Source organism: Aedes albopictus, chromosome 2 (genome assembly GCF_035046485.1).
Source record: "Aedes albopictus strain Foshan chromosome 2, AalbF5, whole genome shotgun sequence".
In the NCBI taxonomy this organism is placed as follows: Eukaryota; Metazoa; Arthropoda; class Insecta; order Diptera; family Culicidae; genus Aedes; species Aedes albopictus.
Window position 1 is genome coordinate 357,738,164 of NC_085137.1, and position 25,128 is coordinate 357,763,291.

The 25,128-nt window shown below is 45.2% G+C and overlaps 1 protein-coding gene across 1 annotated transcript in view; it reads right to left on the minus strand.

The window, feature by feature from the left end:
• The window catches only part of LOC134286761 (uncharacterized), a 38,710-nt gene extending 14,334 nt beyond the window's left edge, over positions 1 to 24,376 (minus strand). Inside the window, exons 1-3 of the mRNA XM_062848431.1 lie at positions 24,092 to 24,376; positions 22,978 to 23,206; positions 22,702 to 22,870 (exon numbers count right to left, since the gene is read on the minus strand). Of these exons, the coding sequence (XP_062704415.1) occupies positions 22,702 to 22,870; positions 22,978 to 23,119 (311 nt within the window). The 5' untranslated portion in view covers positions 23,120 to 23,206; positions 24,092 to 24,376. The remainder of the gene's footprint in view (positions 1 to 22,701; positions 22,871 to 22,977; positions 23,207 to 24,091) is intronic.
• Positions 24,377 to 25,128: the final 752 nt, after the last annotated feature.

Below are 25,128 nucleotides of genomic sequence, written 5' to 3' on the forward strand. Positions count from 1 at the left end.
ATATTTGTAAACTATCGTAGGTAAAACTGAGAAAACAAAATTAAACAAATCCATCAATAGATTTTTGACCGTATTCGTGTGGCATATAATCGAAATTCTAGTTTTTTAAGACTAGTTCAATCCACATAAAAATAATAAATTTCAAGTTCTCGAAGTGGAGTTTCGAGAAGAGTGTCCATTTCTCGGCCATTTTTCTTGTGCCGGAATTCGGAACAAAATTCAAGTCTAATCCCGCGAAATTCTGAATTCCAGAAAACATTTCAAAACTTCAATAAAACATGAAAATTGTCTTCTTTACTGTCAAACTAACCTAACCCCTCTAAGCGTGATGTTTTAGAAGCTATCGGACGGCTAGTGTTTAGGGGAGGATTGCGGAGTGTTTTCTGTAGCATTTAAATGCCTTTCAGAAGCTTTCTGCGGATTCCAGAACGCTTAAAGAGAGTTAGAAAAAATCTAGAGGTTTCGAAAAGTTTCAAGAAGTTTAAGTAGATTTCAGGATGCTTCAGCGAAATGCCAGTCCTGTCAGTTGACTAGAAATTTTGAAACACCGTCACTGTCTGTTATTGTAACTGCAGGCCGATCAATATCAACATGACAATAACAGGCAACGATTTGATATTGACTCGCACTACACTGGGTCATTACCAATATTTGGGAGGAGGAAGTATTACCGGAGGAATGGATGGAGGGTATCGTGTGTCCCATCTACAAAAAGGGCGACAAGTTGGGTTGCGGGAACTACCGCGCGATCACACTACTGAACGCTGCCTACAAGGTACTCTCTCAAATTTTTTGCCGCCGTCTATCACCGATTGCAAGTGAGTTCGTGGGGCAATATCAGCCTGGATTCATGGGTGGACGCGCTACAACGGACCGAATGTTCACCATCCGCCAGGCGTTGCAGAAATGCCGCGAATACAACGTGCCCACACATCACTTGTTCATCGATTTCAAATCGGCGTATGATACAATCGATCGAGACCAGCTATGGCAGATTATGCACGAATACGGATTCCCGGATAAACTGATACGATTGATCAAGGCGACGATGGATCGAGTGATGTGCGTAGTTCGAGTACCAGGGACACTCTCGAGTCCCTTCGAATCCCGCAGAGGGTTACGGCAGGGTGTTGGTCTTCCGTGCTTGCTGTTCAACATTGCGTTGGAGGGTGTAATTAGGAGAGCGGGGATAAACACGAGTGGAACGATTTTCACGAAGTCCGCTCAGCTGCTTGGTTTCGCTGATGATATTTATATTATTGCTCGTAAATTTGAGACGATGGCGAAAACGTACATCCGACTAAAGAGTGAAGCCAGGCGAATCGGATTAGTCATTAATGTGTCGAAGACAAAGTAAAGCCTGTATCCGCAATAATCGGGACACAGAAGTACGGCTGTAGCTCTGTAATGAATAGGTAAAATTGGCCAAATAAATGACTGAGAACTCTTTGGCGTATGTTCATTATTTGTGCCAAATTTCATAAAAATCGATGCACAAATTTTAACTGTGGATGAAAAACAAACAGATGTGGTTTTAAGCATTTTGTACAATCATGACCAATTTTCATTCGCATAGTAGATGGTTCTTTTTCGCTACAGTTCAAAGTTCTGTGATGATAAATATGAAATTTCGTTAGCTGTTATGATACTTATAGAGATACTTCCTTGCAAAATTTCATCAACTTTTATCAATTGGTTCGAAAGCTACTGGTGTTGATAGAGGTGAGTGTTAGTGAAAATTTTTCGTGTTTTTCAGGTGCGATGTTTGCCTATTCATAACTTTTGAATTTCTCTACCAATTTTCACAGAACGTAGTTGATTACGTGTATATTATGTCGGCAAAATTTGATGATTATTGGTAGAGTACTTTCAATGGTACAATCGATACAATAAAGGGTGCTGACTAATTGCTGTCTGAGGGGCTAAAATCACCTTCAGTCCCAATACATGTTTCGATTATAAAATAGTCGATTTTTTTGAAATTTTGCCCATGCAACAAATGTAGATTGAGAGGTTTGTGTTAAAAATTTCAGCCATTTCCTTTGACGAATTAAAATGTTGCAGCGCTGACAAGCAAAACTAGGGGCTGTACAAAATTCAATGGCGCACATTCAACTTTTTCATTGCTACAACAAAAAGTACTGTACCGATTCACATGAAATTTTGTAGATGAGATGAACACATCTTAAGATTTTATTGAGCCAAAATTGAGCAATATGTAGCAGTATATACTACAGAGTTACAGCTGTATTTCTGTGTCCCGATTATTGTGGATACAGGCTTTACATGATGGCAAAGGGCTCCAGAGAGGAATCACCGCACCCACCACCCCGAATTTATATCGACGGTGATGAAATCGAGGCGGTTGAAGAATTCGTGTACTCGGGCTCACTGGTGACCGACGACAACGACACCAGCAGAGAAATTCAGAGGCGCATTGTGGCAGGAAATCGTTCTTCGTTTGGACTCCGCAGAACTCTACGATCGAATAAAGTTCGCCGTAACACAAAGTTAACCATCTACAAAACGCTGATTAGACCGGTCGTCCTCTATGGGCACGAAACATGAACCCTACGTGCAGAGGACCAACGCGCCCTTGGAGTTTTCGAACGGAAGGTGTTGCGTACCATCTACGGCGGAGTGCAGATGGAAGACGGGACTTGGAGAAGGCGAATGAACCACGAGCTGCATCAGCTGCTGGGAGAACCAACCATCGTCCATACCGCGAAAATCGGGAGGCTACGGTGGGCGGGTTACGTCATCAGGATGTCGGATAGCAACCCAACTAAAATGGTTCTCGAGAGTTATCCGACCGGTACAAGAAGACGTGGAGCGCAGCGAGCTAGGTGGGTCGACCAAGTGGAGGACGATCTGCGGACCCTACGCAGAGTGCGGAACTGGAGACAAACAGCCATGGACCGGGTGGAATGGAGACGGTTACTATGTACAGCAGAGGCCACCCCGGCCTTAGCCTGATCGGTATGGTAAGTAAGTATCCGTGAATCATTTCCTAAAAAAAATCCATGGAGTGTTTTTGAGAAAGTTCATGAAAGGTTTTCTAGATGAGTGGCTCGAAACATTTCTGGAGGAATGTTTATGCGAAAAAAATCTGAAGAAATTCGAGGATATAAACTATGCAAGTTTCTTAAAAAAGAACATCTTGAAGTAATTTCTAAAGGAATCAATGCAACATTTTTGGAAGCTATCCGGGCAAGATTTTCTTTAGAAGTTCTTGGGGAAATTTAGAATGTCCTTAAATTCTAAAGTCTAAAAGAATCTCTAGAAGATATTGTGAAAGAATTTCTGACTAAATTTCTTTCGGAATTTCTAGATGATTTTTTAAAGTAAATCTACGAGAAGTTTCCAAATGAGCCCCTCAGAGAATTTCCTCAAGAACCCCTGGTACACTTTTCAGGAATTCGTGAAAGATTTTTTAAATGAATCTCAGGATGGATTTTGGCAAAAGTTCATGAAAGAACTATCGAACAATCTATGGAAGTTTGTTTTTCAAAGTAATCCTATGAGAAATTTATAAAAAAAAATCTTTTGAGGGAAATCTGGAGATATTTCTGAAGACATTATTAGTCGAATTTATAATGAAAGCCATAGAAGATTTTTTGAAAGAATCCCTCGAAAAATTTGTGGAGGAACCCATAGGGAAGTTTCTGGAGGAATTTCTAAAGATCCTTAGGAATTTTTTTTTTGACAAAAGTTCAGATTTTCAAAAAGAATCACTGGAGTAATTTCTAAAGCAAACCCTGGAGGAAACTTTGAGAATAAATCCTTGGAAGATCGTTCAAGATAATGCTTAAGGCGAAACTGGAAGCATTTCCTCATTTTTTCAGTTTTTGATTTTTGCCATTCTCGTACACTAAGTGTACTGGAAAGGCTATATGTTCACTCCAAAAATGACTTTTTGATAGAAGGCCTGGATGATCAAGTCACATATACCAATCAACTCAGCTCGAATTGAAGTGATGTCTGTGTGTGTGTATGTGTGTGTACAAATAAACTCACATCACTTTTTGGCAGTAAACATAAACCGATTTTAATGACCAACGGTTCATTCGACGCGGAATCTGGCCTCATTGTTTCCTATTGAAAATGGTACGAATCGGTTCAGTCGTTCCAGAGTTATGGCCATTTTTTTTTTTTTTTCCTTCTAAACCATAGGGGGATAATCTGCTCAACAGACACCCTAACAGAAGGTTAGGGTAGTGTAGGTCTGACAGGCCGTCTTCTACAACAAAAGTAAAATCCAGGACTACTCTCTCCTCGTACCCACTAAACCATTCCTATGGTCGCCAAACCCTACGTCTCTCCGGAACCACCAAGAAGGTATTGCTTCAGAGAGGGGCTAGTGCACATCGCACCCACAAGGTTAGCTGCGTAGCCTGCAGCAACGAACATCGATGACTCGCTTTGGAGAGTCCATCACGGTAGCATGCTGGCGCTTAGCCAGTTTCCCGAGTGGTCCTCGCCACTCCCTTTGTCCTCGGAAGGCGGGCAGGGTCAACCCCGCCCGCGCCCTACTGCTGAGCGGACATCAAGAACTGATGCCCACGTGCAACCCGATCTGACCTGCCCGCAAAGGAAGGGTATCACTACCCTTCAGGCCCTATCAGATGCACCCGTAGGTTGCAGACAGCAGGATCTCACCTACCCCGACCCTTGCCGGGGACCCCTTTCCAACCGCGGGCTCGGATCCAACCCAGTAGACCGACGCCACGACAGCACCGCTACCGGGACTTCCTCTCCGCGGCCACTTAATCGTTGTAAGGGTCGATCTCGACCGCAGGGCACCGGTATGACCTACGAAGCCGACTCCGAACCCCTGGACCACCTCTTGTACTGCATCTGGACTAGCCATTCGCCGAGTCCACGCGCCACCTCCTCTGTAGCTCCCAGACGATGTGGGTAATAGCCGTTGAAACGGCGTTCCAGCCAAACTCATCCCTACACATCCTCTGGACCAAGTTGTCCGGAGTTGTGTCCTCCCCGCATGTGGCAAGCATGCGGTCACGCATTGTGCGAAAACGCGGGCACACGAACAAAACGTGTTCCGCCGTTTCCTCTAAACCATTGCACACTGGGCATTCGGGAGAATCCGCATGCCCGAAACGGTGTAGATACTGTCGGAAGCAACCATGACCTGTAAGGACCTGCGTCAGGTGGAATGAAACTTCCCCATGGCGCCTATTAATCCAACTATCTACCCTCGGTATCAACCTATAGGTCCACCTTCCTTTGGTGGAACTGTCCCACGCGCGCTGCCATTTGACCATAGAGGCCATCCTGACAGTCCTGCGTATGCCTCTTGTGCCGCGCATTTCGAAGCACTCCATGTCCTCACTGATAAGAATGCTGATAGGCACCATACCAGTAATGACGCAGAGAGCGTCGTGTGACACGGTACGGTACGCGCTCGCAACCCTCAGGCACATAAGCCTGTAAGTACTTTCCAGCTTCCGTCGGTAGCATTTAGTACTTAGCGCGGTGCCCCACGCCGGGCCGCCATACCTAAGTATGGATGTAGCAACACTAGCCAGAAGCTTGCGCTTACTGGCGTACACCGCAGAGCTATTGGACATCATCCGGGACAGTGCCGCAATAGCTGTGGAGGCTCTTTTACAGGCATAATCGACGTGGCTGCCGAAGGTAAGCTTATCGTCGATCATCACGCCCAAGTGTTTGACGGAGCGCTTTGACAGGATAGTACAGTCTCCTACACTGATCTCCGTCTGCTGCTCCGACTTCAGGTTGTTAACAACCGTCACCTCTGTCTTGTGGTGAGCCAGCTCCAGTTTCCTGGACCGCATCCACGCCTCCACAACTTTGATCGAGTGGTTGGTAGTCAACTTTACCTCCTCGATCGTTTCACCGTAGACTTCGAGCGTAATGTCGTCGGCAAATCCGACAATCACCACTCCCACTGGATACTCTAACCTCAACACCTCGTCGTACATGACATTCCATAACACCGGACCCAGGATGGAACCTTGCGGGACTCCTGAGGTTATGTGAAAGCACTTCCGACCCACCTCCGTGTCGTAGACTAGTACACGATTCTGAAAGTAACTTCCGAGAATCTTGTACAGGTACTCCGGTATCCCCAGACGCAAGAGCGCATCGGCAATAGCAGACCAGCTGGCGCTATTAAACGCATTCCTTACATCCAGAGTCACTACCGCGCAAAAGCGAATTCCCCTCCTCTTAGGCTCGAGTGCTTTCTCGGCAGTTTTTGTAACCGACAAGATAGCGTCTACGGTGGACCTCCCCTTCCGGAAGCCGTACTGGTTACTCGAAAGGCCATTTTCGCCCTCGGTGAACCGCAACATTCTATTGAGGATGATCTTTTCGAGCACCTTCCCCGCCGTGTCAATCAAGCATATTGGTCTATATGCCGACGGGTCTCCGGGTGGTTTCCCCGCCTTTGGCAATAGTACCAGGCTCTGCCTCTTCCAAGCTTCTGGGAAAACTCCCTCGTCCAGGCATTTCTGCATAGCAGACCTGAACATCTCGGGAGCCTCTGCAATAGCTACTTTTAAGGCCAGGTTCGGAACTCCGTCCGGACCTGGGGCCTTACCTACGCTAAGGGACTTAGCTATCCCCGCAAGTTCCACATCGGTGACCCTCTCCTCATCGCCAGCCCCAGTCCCCGGCTGTCCTACGAAAGGAGGCCAAGGACTAGGATCATGACGCGGAAAAAGTCCTCCAATGATCCCCTCCAACATCTCTGGAGATTGCTCTGTAGGAGCCATCACACCTCTCGTCTTGGCCATAACGATCCTGTAGGCGTCACCCCACGGGTTCGTATTGGCACTCTGACAGAGACCCTCAAAGCAGGCCTTTTTGCTTGCTCTTATCTCGGTCTTAAGCGCGGCTTTTGCAGCGGCGAACACCACCCGCCGTTCGTTTCGCTCTTCCTCTGATCGTGCTCGCTGCATCCGCCGCCTAGCCCGTAGGCAGGCGCGGCGCAGGTCCGCAATCGCGTCGGTCCACCAGTAAGCCGGTGGCCTCCCATTTCTAGGGTGGACTCGCCTAGGCATGGTCGCATCACACGCACGTGAGAGCACCGCTACCAGCTCGTCGCCGTCTAAACCGATTAAGTTTCGCTCACGGCGGAGCGCCTCCCTAAATACCCCTTCGTCGAAGTATGATGTCTTCCACCTGCGAGGGCTTGGCCTTGGCCTAGCCGCCTCTTCTTCTATCCGCTGTCTGCTGTTATTGTAGTCGATACTGTAGCGAACCGCCAGGTGGTCGCTGTGAGTGTAGCCATCATCTACTCTCCAGTTCGAACTACTTGTTAGGCCAGGACTACAAAAGGTCACGTCAATAATTGACTCCGCTCCGTTTCGACTAAAGGTACTCTTGGTACCGACATTAGCCAAGTCGACATCTAAGATGGCCAGTGTTTCTAGCAGGATCTGACCCCGCTGGTTCGTGAAACGGCTTCCCCATTCCACGGCCCAGGCATTAAAGTCGCCCGCTATTACCACCGGCCTTCGCCCTGTTAGCACGGTCGTTAAGCGGTCCAGCATTTGCGTGAACTGCTCGATCGGCCACCGCGGAGGCGCATAACAGCTACAGAAGAAGACCCCGTTTACTTTGGCGACCACGAAGCCCTCATAGGTAGTAGACACCAACTCCTGAACGGGGTATTTACCCGTCGTCCATATCGCCGCCATTTTTCTGGTCCCATCCGCGACCCAGTTGCCGTTGCCGGCGGGTACTCGGTATGGGTCCGATATGATGGCGATATCCGTCTCCCACTCAGAAACTGCCTGACAAAGCAGTTGCTGAGCCGCATCACAGTGGTTCAGGTTCAGCTGCGTTACCTGCACTGTGATTTGTTGTTCACTGCGGCTTTCTTGAAGGCCGGGCACCTTGGACCACCCATCGGATGTCTGTTGTTCGAGGATTTCCCGGTACAGATCATGCAGATGGGCGGACTCGTGCAGCTTTGGGCCTTATGACCTTCAGCGCCGCATCGCCTGCACAGTTTGCGCCTGTCGGGGCCTTTGCAGTCCCACGACTTGTGTCCTGGTTCCAGACACCTGAAGCAAACCTCTGGTGGCTCGTGGAATGTCAGGTGACATACACACCAACCCACCTTTATGCTCCCTACTTTAACGGACTTTTTGACGTCCGCCACAGGTAGCTGAACCAAAGCTATCTGTGTCCCTGCTGGCCCTTTCCGTAGCTTAACGGCTGCGGCGGCCACCTGCACATCGCACTGTTGCCGCAGTGCCGTGACGAGCTCTTCCACTTCGGTGATCTCATCGATGTCCTTGACCTTCAGAGTCGCCTCATGTGTCAGAGCCCTCACCTGCACACCCTCACCAAGGACCTCTTCTGCCAGCCTCTTATAGGCGGCGCCCTTGTGCTCCTTCTGGCGCTTCAGCTCCAGGATCATCTCGCCCGTACGAGTACGTCTAATACTGCGTACGTCGGCTCCAAGACCCTCAAGCTTGGCGTCGCTTCGCATCATCTTCAAGACGTCCGAGTACTTGGACTGTTCCGTCTTGATGACGATAGCGTCGCCTTTCTCGCGCTTGGCACCTGCCCTCCTACGCCTTGGCTTGGCGTCCTGCGCTACTACCTGCGGATTCGCCTTCTTCTTCCTCTTCCGCTCTACCTTCGTCCAAGGGGGGTCCACCCCTTGGATCGCCCTACTCTGTGGCTGTTGAGGGCCCACTAGCGGTCGCAACCCCTTGTTCCCATCGTTCCGGGACGGGCCAGCCTTTTCAGGCCCACCCTTCCCAGCTTTCCGGGAACCCTGGCTGGGGTCCGACCTTCCGGCATTATTACCGACTTTCGGGGTAATGATTCGCCTGGCCTTGCGGGTACCGCCAGACAGCTCCTCGCCTGACGGTTGCCTCGCCCGCTTCTGCGATTGCTTGCCCCGTTCGTCGCGAGCAGTCGCTTCCGCCTTATTCGGACTTCCTGCGAAGGAGAAGGCCTCCGTTTGGGTAAACTTCGGCACTTTCTCATTTGCAGGCTCCGCTGCTGCAGCAGTCAGCAACGCGAGTGCCGCGTGCTCCTGCTTGGCATCGTCGATCGACGCCCTAAGTCGAAGCAAGGCCGTTTTCAGGTCCTTGCTTATATTCGACTTAGTGGACGCAAAGTCGATGATTTTGCCAAGCTGCTGCTCAGCCACCTCTATTGCGGACCGTCCTTTGGATCCTCGGTTGACGGCCCTCAACAACCACGCTCCGTCCATAACCTCCACCGGCTGGCTTGCCGGGAAGTGGACTGGAGCACCCACGCTTGAGCTGCGTACGCAACTCCCAGCGCCTATCTCCTCACTTCTCATTGTCGGAGATCTCATCAACCCGCTTCTTGCGAAGGGGTTGATCCCACCACTACTACCTGCTACACTTGATTTCTGTATTGGTTTGTTACTCATATTTTATTCCCACGAGTCGCACGAGAAAGAATGTCCACCACGCCAGAGCTCTGCATTAACGCGGTAAGGGACAGCTTACTGTGGGGGGTGCCCAGGTGCCCCACAGGCTCCGTTAAAGATCGAGCATCTTTTTCACCCCCTCGATCACTCATTCCTCGGCACGGGTCGCTTGACACCTTGAATTGGGGTTAGTAGTCCTATTCTTAGCCGGCAACTACGCGGCTGACTCGCAAGCGGGGGGGTGCGTCAGGCCCCAGGACATCCGTCCCTGCTGCCCCTAGAGTTATGGCCATTTAGGTGTTCCGGACCGGTACCCCAGGCAGGGGCCAGATATGAAAACGCTAATAACTTATCCATGCGACGCATCAAACTACGGCATTTGCGATAACTTGATGAATGGTAACCATGAAAATGGTCTCAGACCATATCTGAACCGGTAGAGTCCCGGAACCGGTTCCGGGTATCCCGCCGGAAGTGGCCAAACATAAAATAAGTGAACTTAACCCATGCATGCGACATATCAAACCGCGGCTTTTTTGATAACCTGATGAACGGTAGGCAGGAAAATGGTCGCAGACTATATATGAATCGGTAGTGTTCCGGAACCGGTTCCGGGTGTCCCGCCGGAAGTGGTCAAATATAAAAGTGAACTAAACTCATGCATGCGACATATCAATCCGCGGCTTTTTCGATAACCTGATCAGGAAGCTGGAAAACATTCTCAGATCATATCGGAACCGGTAGTGTTCCGGAACCGGCTTCAGATGTCCCGCTGAAGGTGGCCATGTATAAAAGTTAACCAAACCCATGCATGCGACATATCAAATGATGGCTTTTTTGATACCTGATGAACAGTAAGCAGGAAAATATTCTCAGAACATATTTGAACCGGTAGTGATCTGGAACCGGTTCCAGGTATCCCTCTGGAAGTGGCCAAATATAAAAGTGAACTAAACCCATGCATGCGACATATCAAACCGCGGCTTTTTCGATAACCTGATGAACGGTTAGCAAGAAAATAGGATCAGACGACATCAGAAACTACGGGTACTGTTCCGGAATCCATTCCGAGTGCCCCGCCGAAAATTAGAAAATATAAAAGTGAACAAAACCCATGCATGCGATACATCAAATTGCGGCTTTTTTGGTATCTTGATTTAGTAAAAGATAGTTTCCGATCATATTGTGGACTAGTAGTGTTCCGCAACCGATTACGGATGTTCCATAGAAAATGGTGAAATGCAAAGGAGAACCAACCCATGAATACGACACATCAAATGACTCTTTAGGTAACCTGAAGAACAGTTAACAAAAAAAAGCATGGATCATACTTAGGAAAACCAATAGTGTCCCGAAACCGGATCCAGTTGACCCACCGGAAGTGGTCAAATGTAAAATGGAACCAAACGTATGCAAGCAGCGAAGAACGGTCAGCAAGAAAATAGTCTCAGGTCATATTTAAGATTACTGGTGAAATGCAAAAATGAACCACACTCATGCATGCGGTACATCAATTCTCGACTTTTTAGGAAAACTTATTAACACTTTGCATGGAGCTAGTCTAAGACAAAATCAGGAACAATCGGTACAATCCCGGAACTGGTTCTGGGTGTCCCACTGGAAGTGGTAAAATGTAAAAGCGATCCATACGCATACAGGCAATACATCAAATCGTGTTGTTTAGGTAGCCTAATGAACATTAGCAATGAAATATACATACTATATTTGGGAGACCCGGTAGTGCTCCGGAACCAGTGCGGGGTACCCCACCGAAAGTGACCAAATATATCATGTGACGCATCAAACAACGGTATTTTTAATAACCTGAGGAACGGTTAGCTAGAAAATAGGCTCATACCACATAAAGGCTATCGGCAGGGTTGTAGATCTAGCGTTTGGTGCTTCGCCGGAACTACGAAAGTGATAAAATTAATGCAAGCTATAAATATATGTAAGAGTACAAAATCTTGACAAATTAAACCCAAATACAAACAGACGTCTCACTATACTCACTACCTATCGTTCATGTTTCCAACGGTTGATTCAAGTATTCATCAGTACTCAAATTGAACGCTTACGGCGCGCCGCGTTTTTGCTCTTGTTTAACGTTTACTCACTACCACTGTCTAGCTAGCCGTGAAGGGATCTCACCAAATCATACAATTCCAGATTCCTGAGGTGTAAATATACAGTAAAAAAAGTCAACGTTGTATGGTAAAATTTAAAATTAAGGTGACTCCCTGTGTCACTCCTATTTCAGCACTTCTTTTTCGATTATTATTACTAACAATCATCGAGCGCAACAGTAGTGGTGTTGCCTTTTCACATTTGTTCTATAAACAAACAAACAAAAATAGCACCTCTTTGTCTCGCTTTCACCAATGTAAACATTTCAAGATTATTAATCATTTAAAAGCAATTCAAGCAGTAGACTACTCTGTTTTGCTAAATAACAATGAAACATGTCTCAATATTACAAAAAAACACCGAATTTTATGTGTAATAAGCTAAAAATGATCGAATACTCTTAGTATGCTCTTCCGCTGTTGATGTTTGCAAGCAGCAGCAGTGTTGGCGGACAGTGCGGAGGAGATTTCACAAATAAAAATTATTTGCTTTTATTACTATCATATGTGATTCAAAGTACAACAATAATCATTCGAAGAATAGTTTTCGATTTCACGACGTTTAATCGATAAATTTGAGTTGACCATTTCAATGATTTTGATTGATTTTATTGATGAATTGGCCCGCAAGATCGACATCATTGCGTTCAATGATCGATGATTGTGCGCCGGACAGCACCGTCGCGTCGCGCTGGTGGGTGGTAAACATTGCCATCGAACTCTTGGTGCGGTTGAGACAAATTTGAATAATTTTCAAGTTTGAGTGAAAATATTTCTTTGTGGTATAGATAGTTCGAAAGAGAATTTTAATTGGAATAGTGTGTTCTATATTTCTTTTCAAAATATCTTGCGTGAAGTGGAGAATTTTGGAGAAAAGGTAAGCGTCGATTTTTTTATGTCAAGGTATTAGTGCAATACTGTGTAAAGTTGAATTTGGATGATGATTCTGAAGAAGCCATTTTGTGATGACACAAGAAAAGGCCTTAATCGCATCAACCCATCGCATCAAAAGTTCTCTAATACTCTTTTGCGTCTAAAATTACTGGGTAAAATTTTGATGCGACTGGTTGCGTCCCCACGCTCTGTAATGTGGTTGAAGTTTGTATGCTTGCATTTTTTTTTGTCAAATTTCACATGAATGTTGTAACCTATGATATGATAATAAAATATAGCCTTAGGCGAAACTGGAAGCATTTGCTCACTTTTTGGTTTTTGATTTTTTATTTAATAACGAAGCAATATTTTCAAAATTGGTTTTCGTGCAAATGTAGAGTATGGATCAAGGCATCTCCTGATTTTTTTTTGTGGTGGAAAATGTTTTTCGTTTTTGCAAAAACCAATTTTGAACAAAATTTCACAAAAAATGGTTTCTGCAAAAATGGAATCATTTTCCTCCTCAAAAAAAATCAGAAGATACCTTGATCCATACCCTACATGTGCACGAAAACCGATTTTGAAAATATTGCTTCGTTATTAAATAAAAAAATCAAAAACCAAAAAATGTTTCGCCTTAAGTGTGCAGAAAAAAACCGCAAGGCGATCTGTGATTGTGCAAACAGTTATATCTTAGCTTGTAAGAATCGTCTTGATATTGATTGGCCTCCAGTGTTAGTGAAGATGCTCAAGTAGTCAACTGAGAAGTCTGATATATTTCATCTCTGCTCATCCGTTGAACATAACGTCGGACTATGTCCTATCAATAATTTTTGAGTCAATGATGGCTTTGATAAAATGCTTGTTTTTGTTTTAAAGTACATATCAGGGTTCAGAACACTTTGGCTTACGTCGATGGAAAGATCGTGAGAACATATTCAACGAGAAAGGCACTATCACCACTAGGTGGATTCTTTTTTTCTGATTTTTTTTTCGTGTTGAAAAAATTTTCCATATTTTCAAAAACCATTTTTTTGTGAAATTTCGTTCAAAAATAGTTTTTGCAAAAACGAAAAGCATTTTCCACTACGAAAAAAAATCAAGATCCATCCTCTACATGTGTACGAAACCCGATTTTGAAAATATTGCTTCGTTATTCAATAAAAAATCAAAAACCGAAAAGTGAGGAAATGCTTCCAGTTTCGCCTTAAAGCAATTTCCGAAGGATTTTTCGGATAAAATTCTAGAAAAGTCCCGAAAAAATAGAGTAAATCTCTAAAGGATTTTCTAGAGAAATCGCTGGAGATTTTTTTTCAGAAACTCATACATAGCTTACACAACTGTGGAATTTCTGGAGAAATTGGAAGTTGCTGTAGGAATTTGTAGTGAAATCCTTGGAAGAATTTCCAAAGAATAGTTTCTGGAGGCATCACTGAAAGTTTTATCTCTGGAGAAATTTCTGAAAAAATTCGAAAGGAATTTCTGAAGGAACCTCTGAACGAATTCTTTTTTTTTTTGATAGATTTTCTAAAGGGATCTTCAGTAGATTCTCCAAACGAATGCCTAGATAAATTCTTGAATAAATATCCAAATTAATTTCTGAAGTAATTCCTGGACGAATTTCTCAAACAGTCTCTGAAATGATTTTTGAAAAATCATGGAGGAATTCGTGAAGCAATTATGGCCAGATTTCTTAAAAGAACTCTTTGTGAAATTTCTTTAGGGCCGCATGGAAGATGTTCTGAAATAATCTTTTTTTTTTATCTAGTTCATTTATTTGGGGCCCAATCGCGTATAACGCTTTACGGAGCCGAAGATCTTTTTTTGTACTTAATAGTATACACTATACATAGTAATAACTTTTTAATGATATCTGTTAGTAATGGGTGGAAGCCAGGGTACTCGTGGCAGCTCGAGGTTAGAAGGTCACATTTTGAGGGATGGACAGGGTAAGGATTGGACCAAAGGTTTCACTGCAGCTCATCCGGGGGTAAATCACATCTTGCTAGTGTATTCGGTGCCTTGTGGTGCTGGTACCAACTTGTTGTGGGACTTGGTCTTCCGGATGGCCAGGAGCAGCTTGGTAACACAAAGAGGACAAAACAGAGAAAAAAAAACTGGAGAAGAAAACACAAGCGAATTAAACTTTTATACCAGCAGAGCGAAGAAAGTCGAAAATACATCCCATGTATGTGACATCGCGGGTCCATTTCTGAAATAATCTGTAACATGATGATTTGATTTGGGAAGTTTTCTTCGGAGACCGTCGAAATAAAGTTGAAAATTCTGGGTTCACTTGCTTTTATTTAACATCGCAGAATTGCCAACACCTCCACCTGAAAGGAGGCGGCACAGAAAGGCACGTGCTATAGCTCACGTGGTGCTGTGTGATAAGGTACAGTTTAGAGCCCTGATGGCGGAAGCGGTCAGGTGACGGTTGACCCCTGAAAAAGGCCCAATAAAAGAACCGAAACATCAGGCAAAGCAAAACACACCGTTTTGGGTAGTTCTCGACTGAGATAGATCAACAATATTTCTCCATAGCACACGGTTCGTGGCTGTCAACCTTCAACCTCGGTCACGCCAATATGGAGGAGAACGTGTCGCTCAAGCGACAGTGTATAGAGTGTATCAAACAATTGTCCGTATAGCTGTTTTTTGGTCAAAATATTTTTTCATTTAAATGTTAATAACTTTTTCATACGTCAATCAAAAATGCTAATATTTTGACTAATTATAATCCATATATCAAAGCTGCATTGGTAAAATTTTGAGCAAGATCGAATTAGTTTTCTGAAAGTTTTAGAACTTTTAGTAAAACACATGAGATTTTTTAACACATTTTTGCCTTTCTCGTACACCAAGGTGTACCGATATAGCCTGTTCACTCCAAAAACGAAAATTTGATAGAGCCTCCGGAGGGGTCAAGTCTTATATACCAATCGACTCAGCTCGACGAATTGAGGTGATGTCTGTGTGTGTATGTGTGTGTGTTTTTTTTTTTTTTTCTAAACCATAGGGGGATAAATCTGCTCATCAGACACCCTAACAGGAAGGTTAGGGTAGTGTGGGGATGAGGCCGTCTTCTACAATGCCGGTAGAAGCCAGGACTACTCTCTCCTCGACCCACTAAAACACATTCCTATGGTCGCCAAACCCTACGTCTCTCCGGAACCACCAAGAAGGTATTGCTTCAGAGAGGGGCTAGTGCATATCGCACCCTCAAGGTTAGCTGCCGTAGCCTAGCAGCAACGAACATCGATGACTCGCACTGGAGAGTCCATCACGATAGCATGCTGGCGCTTAGCCAGTTTCCCGAGTGGTCCTCGCCACTCCCTTTGTCCTCGGAAGGCGGGCAGGGTCAACCCCGCCCGCGCCCTACTGCTGAGCGGACATCAAGAACTGATGCCCACATGCAACCCGATCTGACCTGCTGAAGGCAAGGGTATCACTACCCTTCAGGCCTTATCAGCTGCATCCGTAGGTTGCAGACAGCAGGGTCTCACCTACCCCGACCCTTGCCGGGGACCCTTTTCCAACCGCGGGCTCAGATCCAACCCAGTAGACTGACGCCACGACAGCACCGCTACCGGGACTTCCTCTCCGCGGCCACTTAATCGCTGTAAGGGTCGATCTCGACCGCAGGGCACCGGTATGACCTACGAAGCCGACTTCGAACCCCTGGACCACCTCTTGTACTGCATCTGGACTAGCCATTCTCCGAGTCCACGCGCCACCTCCTCTGTAGCTCCCAGACGATATGGGTGATAGCCGTTGAAACGGCATTCCAGCTAATCTCATCCCTACACATTCTCTGGACCAAGTTGTCCGGAGTTGTGTCCTCCCCGCATGTGGCAAGCATGCGGTCACGCATTGTGCGAAAACGCGGGCACACGAACAACACGTGTTCCGCCGTTTCCTCTAAACCATTGCACACTGGGCATTCGGGAGAATCCGCATGCCCGAAACGGTGTAGATACTGTCGGAAGCAACCATGACCTGTAAGGCCCTGTGTCAGGTGGAATGAAACTTCCCCATGGCGCCTATTAATCCAACTATCTACCCTCGGTATCAACCTATGGGTCCACCTTCCTTTGGTGGAACTGTCCCACGCGCGCTGCCATTTGACCATAGAGGCCATCCTGACAGTCTTGCGTATGCCTCTTGTGCCGCGCATTTCGAAGCACTCCATATCCTCACTGATAAGAATGCTGATGGGCACCATACCAGTAATGACATAGAGAGCGTCGTGTGACACGGTACGGTACGCGCTTGCAACCCTCAGACACATAAGCCTGTAAGTACTTTCCAGCTTCCGTCGGTAGCATTCAGTACTTAGCGCGGTGCCCCACGCCGGGCCGCCATACCTAAGTATGGACGTAGCAACACTAGCCAGAAGCTTGCGCTTACTGGCGTACACCGCTGAGCTATTGGACATCATCCGGGACAGTGCCGCAATAGCTGTGGAGGCTCTTTTACAGGCATAATCGACGTGGCTACCGAAGGTAAGCTTATCGTCGATCATCACGCCCAAGTGCTTGACAGAGCGCTTCGACAGGATAGTGCACTCTCCTACACTGATCTCCGTCTGATGCGCCGACTGCATGTTGTTAACAACCGTCACCTCTGTCTTGTGGTGAGCCAGCTCCAGTTTTCTGGACCGCATCCACGCCTCCACAACCTTGATCGAGTGGTCGGTAGTCAACTTCACCTCCTCGATCGTTTCACCGTAGACTTCGAGCGTAATATCGTCGGCAAATCCGACAATCACCACTCCCACTGGGTACTCTAACCTCAACACCTCGTCGTACATGACATTCCATAACACCGGACCCAGGATGGAACCTTGCGGGACTCCTGAGGTTATGTGAAAGCACTTCCGACCCACCTCCGTGTCGTATACTAGTACGCGATTCTGGAAGTAGCTTCCGAGAATCTTGTACAAGTACTCCGGTATCCCCAGACGCAAGAGCGCATCAGCAATAGCAGCCCAACTGGCGCTATTAAATGCATTCCTTACATCCAGAGTCACTACCCCGCAAAAGCGAATTCCCCTCCTCTTAGGCTCGAGTGCTTTCTCGGCGGTTTTTGTAACCGACAAGATAGCGTCTACGGTGGACCTCCCCTTCCGGAAGCCATACTGGTTGCTCGAGAGACCATTTACGCCCTCAGTGAACTTCAACATTCTATTGAGGATGATCTTTTCGAGCACCTTCTCCGCCGTGTCAATCAAGCATATTGGTCTATATGCCGACGGGTCTCCGGGTGGTTTCCCCGCCTTTGGCAATAGTACCAGGCTCTGCCTCTTCCAAGCTTCTGGGAAAACTCCCTCGTCCAGGCATTTCTGCATAGCAGACCTGAACATCTCGGGAGCTTCTGCAATAGCTACTTTTAAGGCCAGGTTCGGAACTCCGTCCGGACCTGGGGCCTTACCTACGCTAAGGGACTTAGCTATCCCCGCAAGTTCCACATCGAGTATGTGTGTGTGTGTATGTGTGTGTGTATGTGTGTGTACAAAAAAACTCACATCACTTTTTGGCAGTAAACCTCAACCGATTTTAATGACCGACGGTTCATTCGACGCAGAATCTAGTCCCATTGTTTCCTATTGAAAATGGATCAGATCGGTCCAGCTGTTCCGGAGTTATGACCATTTAGGTGTTCCGGACCGGTGCCCCAGGAAGGGGCCAGATATGAAAACGCTACAAACCCATCCATGCGGCACATCAAACTACGGCATTTTCGATAACTTGATGAATGGTATGCAGAAAAATAGTCTCAGACCATATCTGAACCGGTAGAGTCCCGGAACCGGTTCCGGGTGTACCGCCGGAAGTGGCCAAGTATAAAAGTTAACCAAACCCATGCATGCGACATATCAAATAGTGGCTTTTTTGATATCCTGATGAACAGTAAGCAGGATAATATTCTCAGACCATATCTGAACCGGTTGTGTCTCGGAACCGGTTCCGGGTGTCCCGTAGGAAGTGGCCAAATATAAAATTGAACTAAAACCATGCATGCGACATATCAAACCGCAGCTTTTTCGATAACCTGATGAACAGTAAGCAGGAAAGCATTCTCAGACCACATCGGAACCGGTTCCAGATGTTACGCCGGAGGTGGCAAAGTACAAAAGTTAATTAAACCCATGCAAGCGACTTTTTTATATCCTGATGAACAGTAAGCAGGAAAATATGTTCAGAACATATCTGAATCGGTTGTGATCCGGAACTGGTTCTGGGTCTCCCGCCAGAAATGGTCAAATATAAAAGGGAACCAAACCCATGCAAGCGACACATCAAATCGCGAATTTTTAGGCATCTTGATTTGGCAAAAATGTTTCCAGCCATTATTGGGGACAACCGGTAGTGTTCCGCAACCGATTACGGTTGCCCCATCGGAAGTGGTCAAATGTAAAGGAGAACCAAACCCATAAATTCGACACATTAAATGACTGTTTAGGTAAGCTGATGAACGGTTAACAAGAAAAAAAATCATAGACCATACTTTGGAAAACCAATAGTGTGCCGAAACCGGTTCCAGGTGCCCCGACGGAAGTGGTCAAATGTAGAAAAGAACCAAACGCATACACGCAGCACATGAAATAACGGCCTTTCGATAACGCGAAGAACGGTCAGCAAGAAAATAGTCTCAGGTCAGTAGTGTTCCGGAACCAGATTCGAGTGCCTCGCCGGAATTGGCGAAATGCACAAATGAACCAAACCCATACATGCATTACAGTGAAACCACACCGATGAATCACCTTAATTTTGTACACTATTTATGAATCACCATGTTGATCAAATGAGTGATCCATAAACTGCACTCTTAAAAAAAATAGGAATTTACACGTGACGTAAACCATCAACGTACGTAAACATTTCATGACTGAATGGCAAATTTGACTCAATTTCACATCCATCATGTAAGTTCAAGTGTGCAATCACAAGATGTCAACAAACCTATCTGACCAGATAGGTAGAAACAGTTTTACATTTATCGCTTGTCTCTCGACTCGGTTATACAGCCGAGAGGTATAGTACGTGCCTCTCAATCAGCGGACCAGAGTTCGAATCCAGTTCATTATTTTACTTACATATGTTTTATTTCTCGCTTCGGCTCTAGCGATTGCTAGCTCAACTTTATTTGTGATAGAAGACGTAAATTTGTGTCAAACGGGCCGCTCCTTTTATGTGCATCCAAGTGAACTTAAATTTACATGTTTTTTTCTAAGAGTGTGTGGTCATTTTTGTCGATTCATTAATTGTGGGGTCACTGTACATGAATTTGCGACTTTTTAATAAAACTGATTAATAATTTGCATGAAACTAGTCTAAGACCACATCAGGGACAATCGGTAAGTGGTAAAATGTGAACCGAAATTTGTAAATGTGAAATTGGACCAAACCCATGCGTGTCGTATCATAAAACCACGCTAATTCGACAATGATTGCTGTCAAATTAGCTGGGTAAACTTTAAATTCGATAAACTAACATTATTTTAGTTTTGTTTAGATTGTATGATTTGTTTTTGCCTTTCTCGTAAACCAAGGTGTACCGAAAGGCTATATGTTCACTCCAAAAACGAAAATTTTATAGAGCCCTCGGAGGGGTCAAGTCTTACATACCAATCGACTCAGCTCAACGAGTTGAGGTGATGTCTGTGTGTGTGTATGTGTGTGTGTGTATGTATGTGTGTGCGTATGTGCGTGTGTGTGTGTGTACAAAAAGGTCACCTCATTTTTAGATAGTAAATATCAACCGATTTCAACGACCGATGGTTCATTCGATGCGGCATATAGTCCCATTGTTTCCTATTGAAAATGGTTCAGATCGGTCCAGCCGTTCCGGAGTTATGGCCATTTAGGTGTTCCGGATCGGCACCCCAGGGAGGGGCCAGATATAAAAACGTTACAAACCCATGCATGCGACACATCAAACCACGGCATTTTAAATAACCTGATGAACGGTAAGTAGGAAAATAGTCTCAGACCATATCTGAACCGGTAGTGTTCCGGAACCGGTTCCGGTTGTTCCGCCGGAAGTGGCCAAATATGAAAGTGAACCAAACCCATGCATGCGGCACATCAAACAGTGGCTTTTTCGATAACCTGATGAACAGTAGGTGGGAAAACATTCGACGAGAAAGGCACTATCACCACTAGGTGGATTAATCTGGGTTTTTTAACACAAATCTTACAGATGTTGGGTGGTACGAATTTATAGCTTGTTAATTTCTCCGAAGTTCACTGCGGTTGATCACCAAACGGATCAGGTGTCGGAAAGCACCAAATTAGAACTTTTGGAAGTAGCAGCTGCAGGTCCTCGTGCTCCATTCAACTCGACGAATTGAGGTGATGTCTGTGTGTGTATGTGTGTGCGTGTATGTGTGTGTACAAAAAAACTCACATCACTTTTTGGCAGTAAACCTCAACCGATTTTAATGACCGACGGTTCATTCGACGCGGAATCTGGTCCCATTGTTTCCTATTGGAAATGGTTCGGATCGGTCCAGCCGTTCCGGAGTTATGGCCATTTACGTGTTCCGGACCAGTACCCTTGGAAGGGGCCATACATAAAAATGTAACAAACCCATACATGCGGCACATCAAACTACGGCATGTTAGATAACCTGATGAACAGTTAGCAAGAAAACAGTCTCAGACCATATCTGAACCGGTAGTGTTCCGGAACCGGTTCCGGGTGTCCCGCCGGAAGTGGCCAAATATAAAAGTGAACCAAATCCATGCATGCGACACATCAAACTGCGGCATTTTCGATAACCTGATGAGCAGTTAGCAAGAAAATAGTCTCAGACCATATCTGGACTGGTTCCGGGTGTTCCGCCGGAAGTGGCCGTATATAAAAGTTGACAAAATTTTTGCATGCGGCACATCAAATCACGGCTTTTTCGACAACTTGATGACCGGTTATTGAGGAAGTAGGCTAAGACCACATTATGGACTGTCAGTAGTACCGAAACAAGTTCCGGGTTTCCCTCCGAGAGCGGCTATATATGAAATTGAACAAAACCCATGGCTTTTTTGATAACCTAATAAACTTTAGCAAGCAAATAGGCTCAGACTATTTAAGCGACTATCAGTAGTGTTCCCCAGCCGGTTCCGGGCCGGCAGTGACACCAAACCCATGCATGCGATAGCTCAAATCACGGCTTTTTATGTAACATGATGAACAGTTGCAAGAAAATAGACGCAAGCCATATCAGTGTGTTACGGAACCGATTACGGGTGTCCCGCCAGAAATGGTCAAATGTAAAGGGAACCAATTCATGCGACATATCAATGACTTATTCAGTAACAAGATAAACGGTTAATCAACAAATAATCTCAGACCATATTTGGGAGAACCGGTAGTGTTCCAGAACTGGTGACAAGACGAGTAACGCGTCGGAATATTATTCTAAGTAGATATCTAATCAACATTTCCTTCCCGTCCCCGCTGATCGTAAGGACCTGGCCAGGTGTCGAGAGTTCGTTAAACGAAAGGTTTGTCAAGTCCCAGGCAACTTTTCTGGCGCATTGAACGTCTCTATCGACAGCCACCCCAGGATGTGTACGGTCGGCTATGCTATGCTATGCTACGTGTATTTTTCCGCGTGTTTTTTTTTTAATTTTATTTCAAGTTAAGCATACAAACCGATCTGACAGAAAACGAGCCAATCAGAAATCACGTGTTGGGTACCGCGACTCGTTCACAACTTGCGAACTTGACTTGAAAACAAATCGTTTCGTTACCATCACCAAACTGGTATAGTACTCATTCCAAATCCTCAGCGAGGGATCACTTGTTATGTATATTGGTTCGACTATCTATCCTCAAATGAGTTTTTGGAGACCCTTAAACAATCCCATAAGACCCCATGTACCCTGTTTCACAAATTTTAAGTGAACCTTGACGGCACTTGTTGCTCTTTCCCCATGAACTCTTCATAAGCCTTAAGTACTGCAGTTATATTGGATACCCAATTCAAATTAATTAATTTTAATTCAATAAAGGTACTAACAGCATCTACTTGACCCTTTTGGGCCGGAGGGATAACACATGACCCCGGCAATGGAACTGAGCATAATTAACGCCTTTAAAGTCAGCGAGGTTGCAGGAAAAGTGACGAAACAATCCAGCTCGAAAACGTTGAAAGGAGTCACTTAAATGTAGGTTTCAAATTTTTGATGAGTGAGTTGTTTGGTGACTGAGTTGTTGAGTAAGACACACAATTTTGGATTTCAAGAACATTTAAAATACATGCCGCACCCTAACCAGCCTTCTTACTTGGAATCTTTCTTATTGTCATCGGTGCCACTGCTGGACTTGATACCGGACGAGGTCGTCGAGCCGGAATCCTGGTCGGTTTTCTTCAACCCCGCACTCGCCAGCGATCCGTCTATTGTCGTCAGCCACGGATTGGTTCGGATGCGACAGCGCTGCCTTGGAGACGGTGCTGTAAAATAAATGAAAAGCATCTTCTATTCATAAGCCACCGCCAGAGAAGAATTTCTATCATTAGCCCAAACGGGACCAATTGTTCGGGGCACTATTTATACGTACATTCAATGCTCCGGTAATGCTGCATACCAAGGTTCTTCTGCATGATAGGGCTCTGCATGGCGGCCGCTGCATTTGGCGCGGGTTGATGCTGTTGCTGCGATAAGGCGCCATTGTTGCTGCTGCTGTTCTTCAAGATTGCCATTCCGTTGGAGGTGGAGCTCTTGCCAGCCGGAGCTTTCACCAAATCATACGACTCGCTGGTGCACTGTCGCGACGGAGAAAGACACGGCTGCAATGAGACATAAGTAAACAGAAGATGTTATTTTAGCGGTTGAAAGGAACGTTCGGGGAATAAGAATCAGATAAATAACCACGCTTCCGCGTGGCATTCAGGATTTCATTTTCAGCATTATTGTAAGGAATTTCTCTTGAGTGCATTTCCGCTTTATGCTCAAGTAAATGCTTTTGAATTGCATCTAGTTGCTTCCGAGATATTAGGTGGGAGTGGATGGGTTTGGTAAGGCCAAGTTTCTTACCCAAATTGATTCAAACGATATTTTTTTCTCCAAAAGTTGAATGGATTTAAATTGAACAAAAACAAATCAAGTTTTATTGGCTTTTAGATGATTTTAAACAAAACTTCACTCATAGGGGTTTGCTGTTGACAAAACTCTTACAAAATTTGGGACACAATGTGGGAGAAAAGGGTAGAATTCAAGCAAAACTTGTAGTGACATATCATCTAAAATTGGGTTTTGAACAATTTCTTTTCATACCTAAAAGGGCTTTTCATCATCCAAAAGGACGATGACGAATTCATCTAGACAGAAAAGCGAATGTAATGGAGATATAATAACAAAAATACTTTTTAGATTCCAAAGGCACTACGTATATTCTCATTCGGCTTTTTATATTGAACCAAGGATAACAATTTAGGTAGTTTAAAGTTTAATCCTAAATTCAGTAAATCCTTTGAGTTCATTTGCATTTGAAAGACAAGCACGTGAGTGAGATGATTTGATTTCCACAAGTGAAACTCAATCAATTACACGTTTGCTGGATTGCCTACAAATCTAACAGACCATGCAAACTTATTTGCTGCTGCCATCAATACCATCTGGGCATTCAACTCTGGCACAGTTTCATCACTGCAGCATCGTCATCCTCAACTTACCTTCTCATCGACAGCAAACTCGACATGCTTCTCCTCGATACGGTTCAGTCCACATTTGAATTTGCTGGTACCGTTGCTGTCGTGTCCGCCACCGCCGCCGCCGCCACTAGTAAATCCTCCCACGCCGATCCCGCTGCATCCGGTAAGCCCTTTGGGAAAATAGTGGGTCCCGGTCCGGATGTTGATGTAATACTCGGGCGCGTAGGAACAACCACCTGGTGAAGAACAATGGGAGATGCAGATGAGAATAGAGGTATGAACCTACATATTTAGTGTTATCTCTGGTATGGCTATGTGGCATCGTTGTTGGTGGATCATTTTTTAGTGCAATACTGTACGGATGCAAATTGCGGGTATAATTGTTTTCATTACTTTTTCAGTCTATATTGCTACATCAAACGGTACAGGATGAGCTACTTAAGAGATATTCAATAATTTAAATGTTAACTTTCATACATTCCATGATTGAACTTTTCTTCAATACTCCTTAGAATCCACCAAGGGCTTTCAATTTAAGGGTCAATATTTGGTCTACGTGGTTTATGAACAGCCTCAAATTTGAGGCTATATGGCCGGGCTTCTGCTAAACCGAACTAAGCGCCAAAAAGTTTATTCCGAGATAATTAAGCTTCAAGTTCAACCACTCAGAAATAAACAACAGCTAAGATTATTTGAAACTTTTTCGCACACATGTAACTTACAAGCCTTTGTTAACCATCAGAAATGAAGAAAACATGTAAATTATTTAAAATCATTGATATAATTCCATTTAATTTCTCAGTACTTTGCACTCAGTTCACTCTGGCTGAACAAAAACATTGGAATATGGTTTATAGTTCAGTGTGGCTGACTTGTGGCGGTACCACGAATATTTGAAATAGAAAATGAATTAATAAATAAAGTTGTACAGAATTTGAACTAGTCCATTGAATTACCCCCTGTATATAGATCACTCAAGTTGAGTGAAATCGAATTAGAGTTCATGTGTTCATTTGCTCCACTCCGCATACCAAAAACAGAATGAGTGCCCTGTGTAA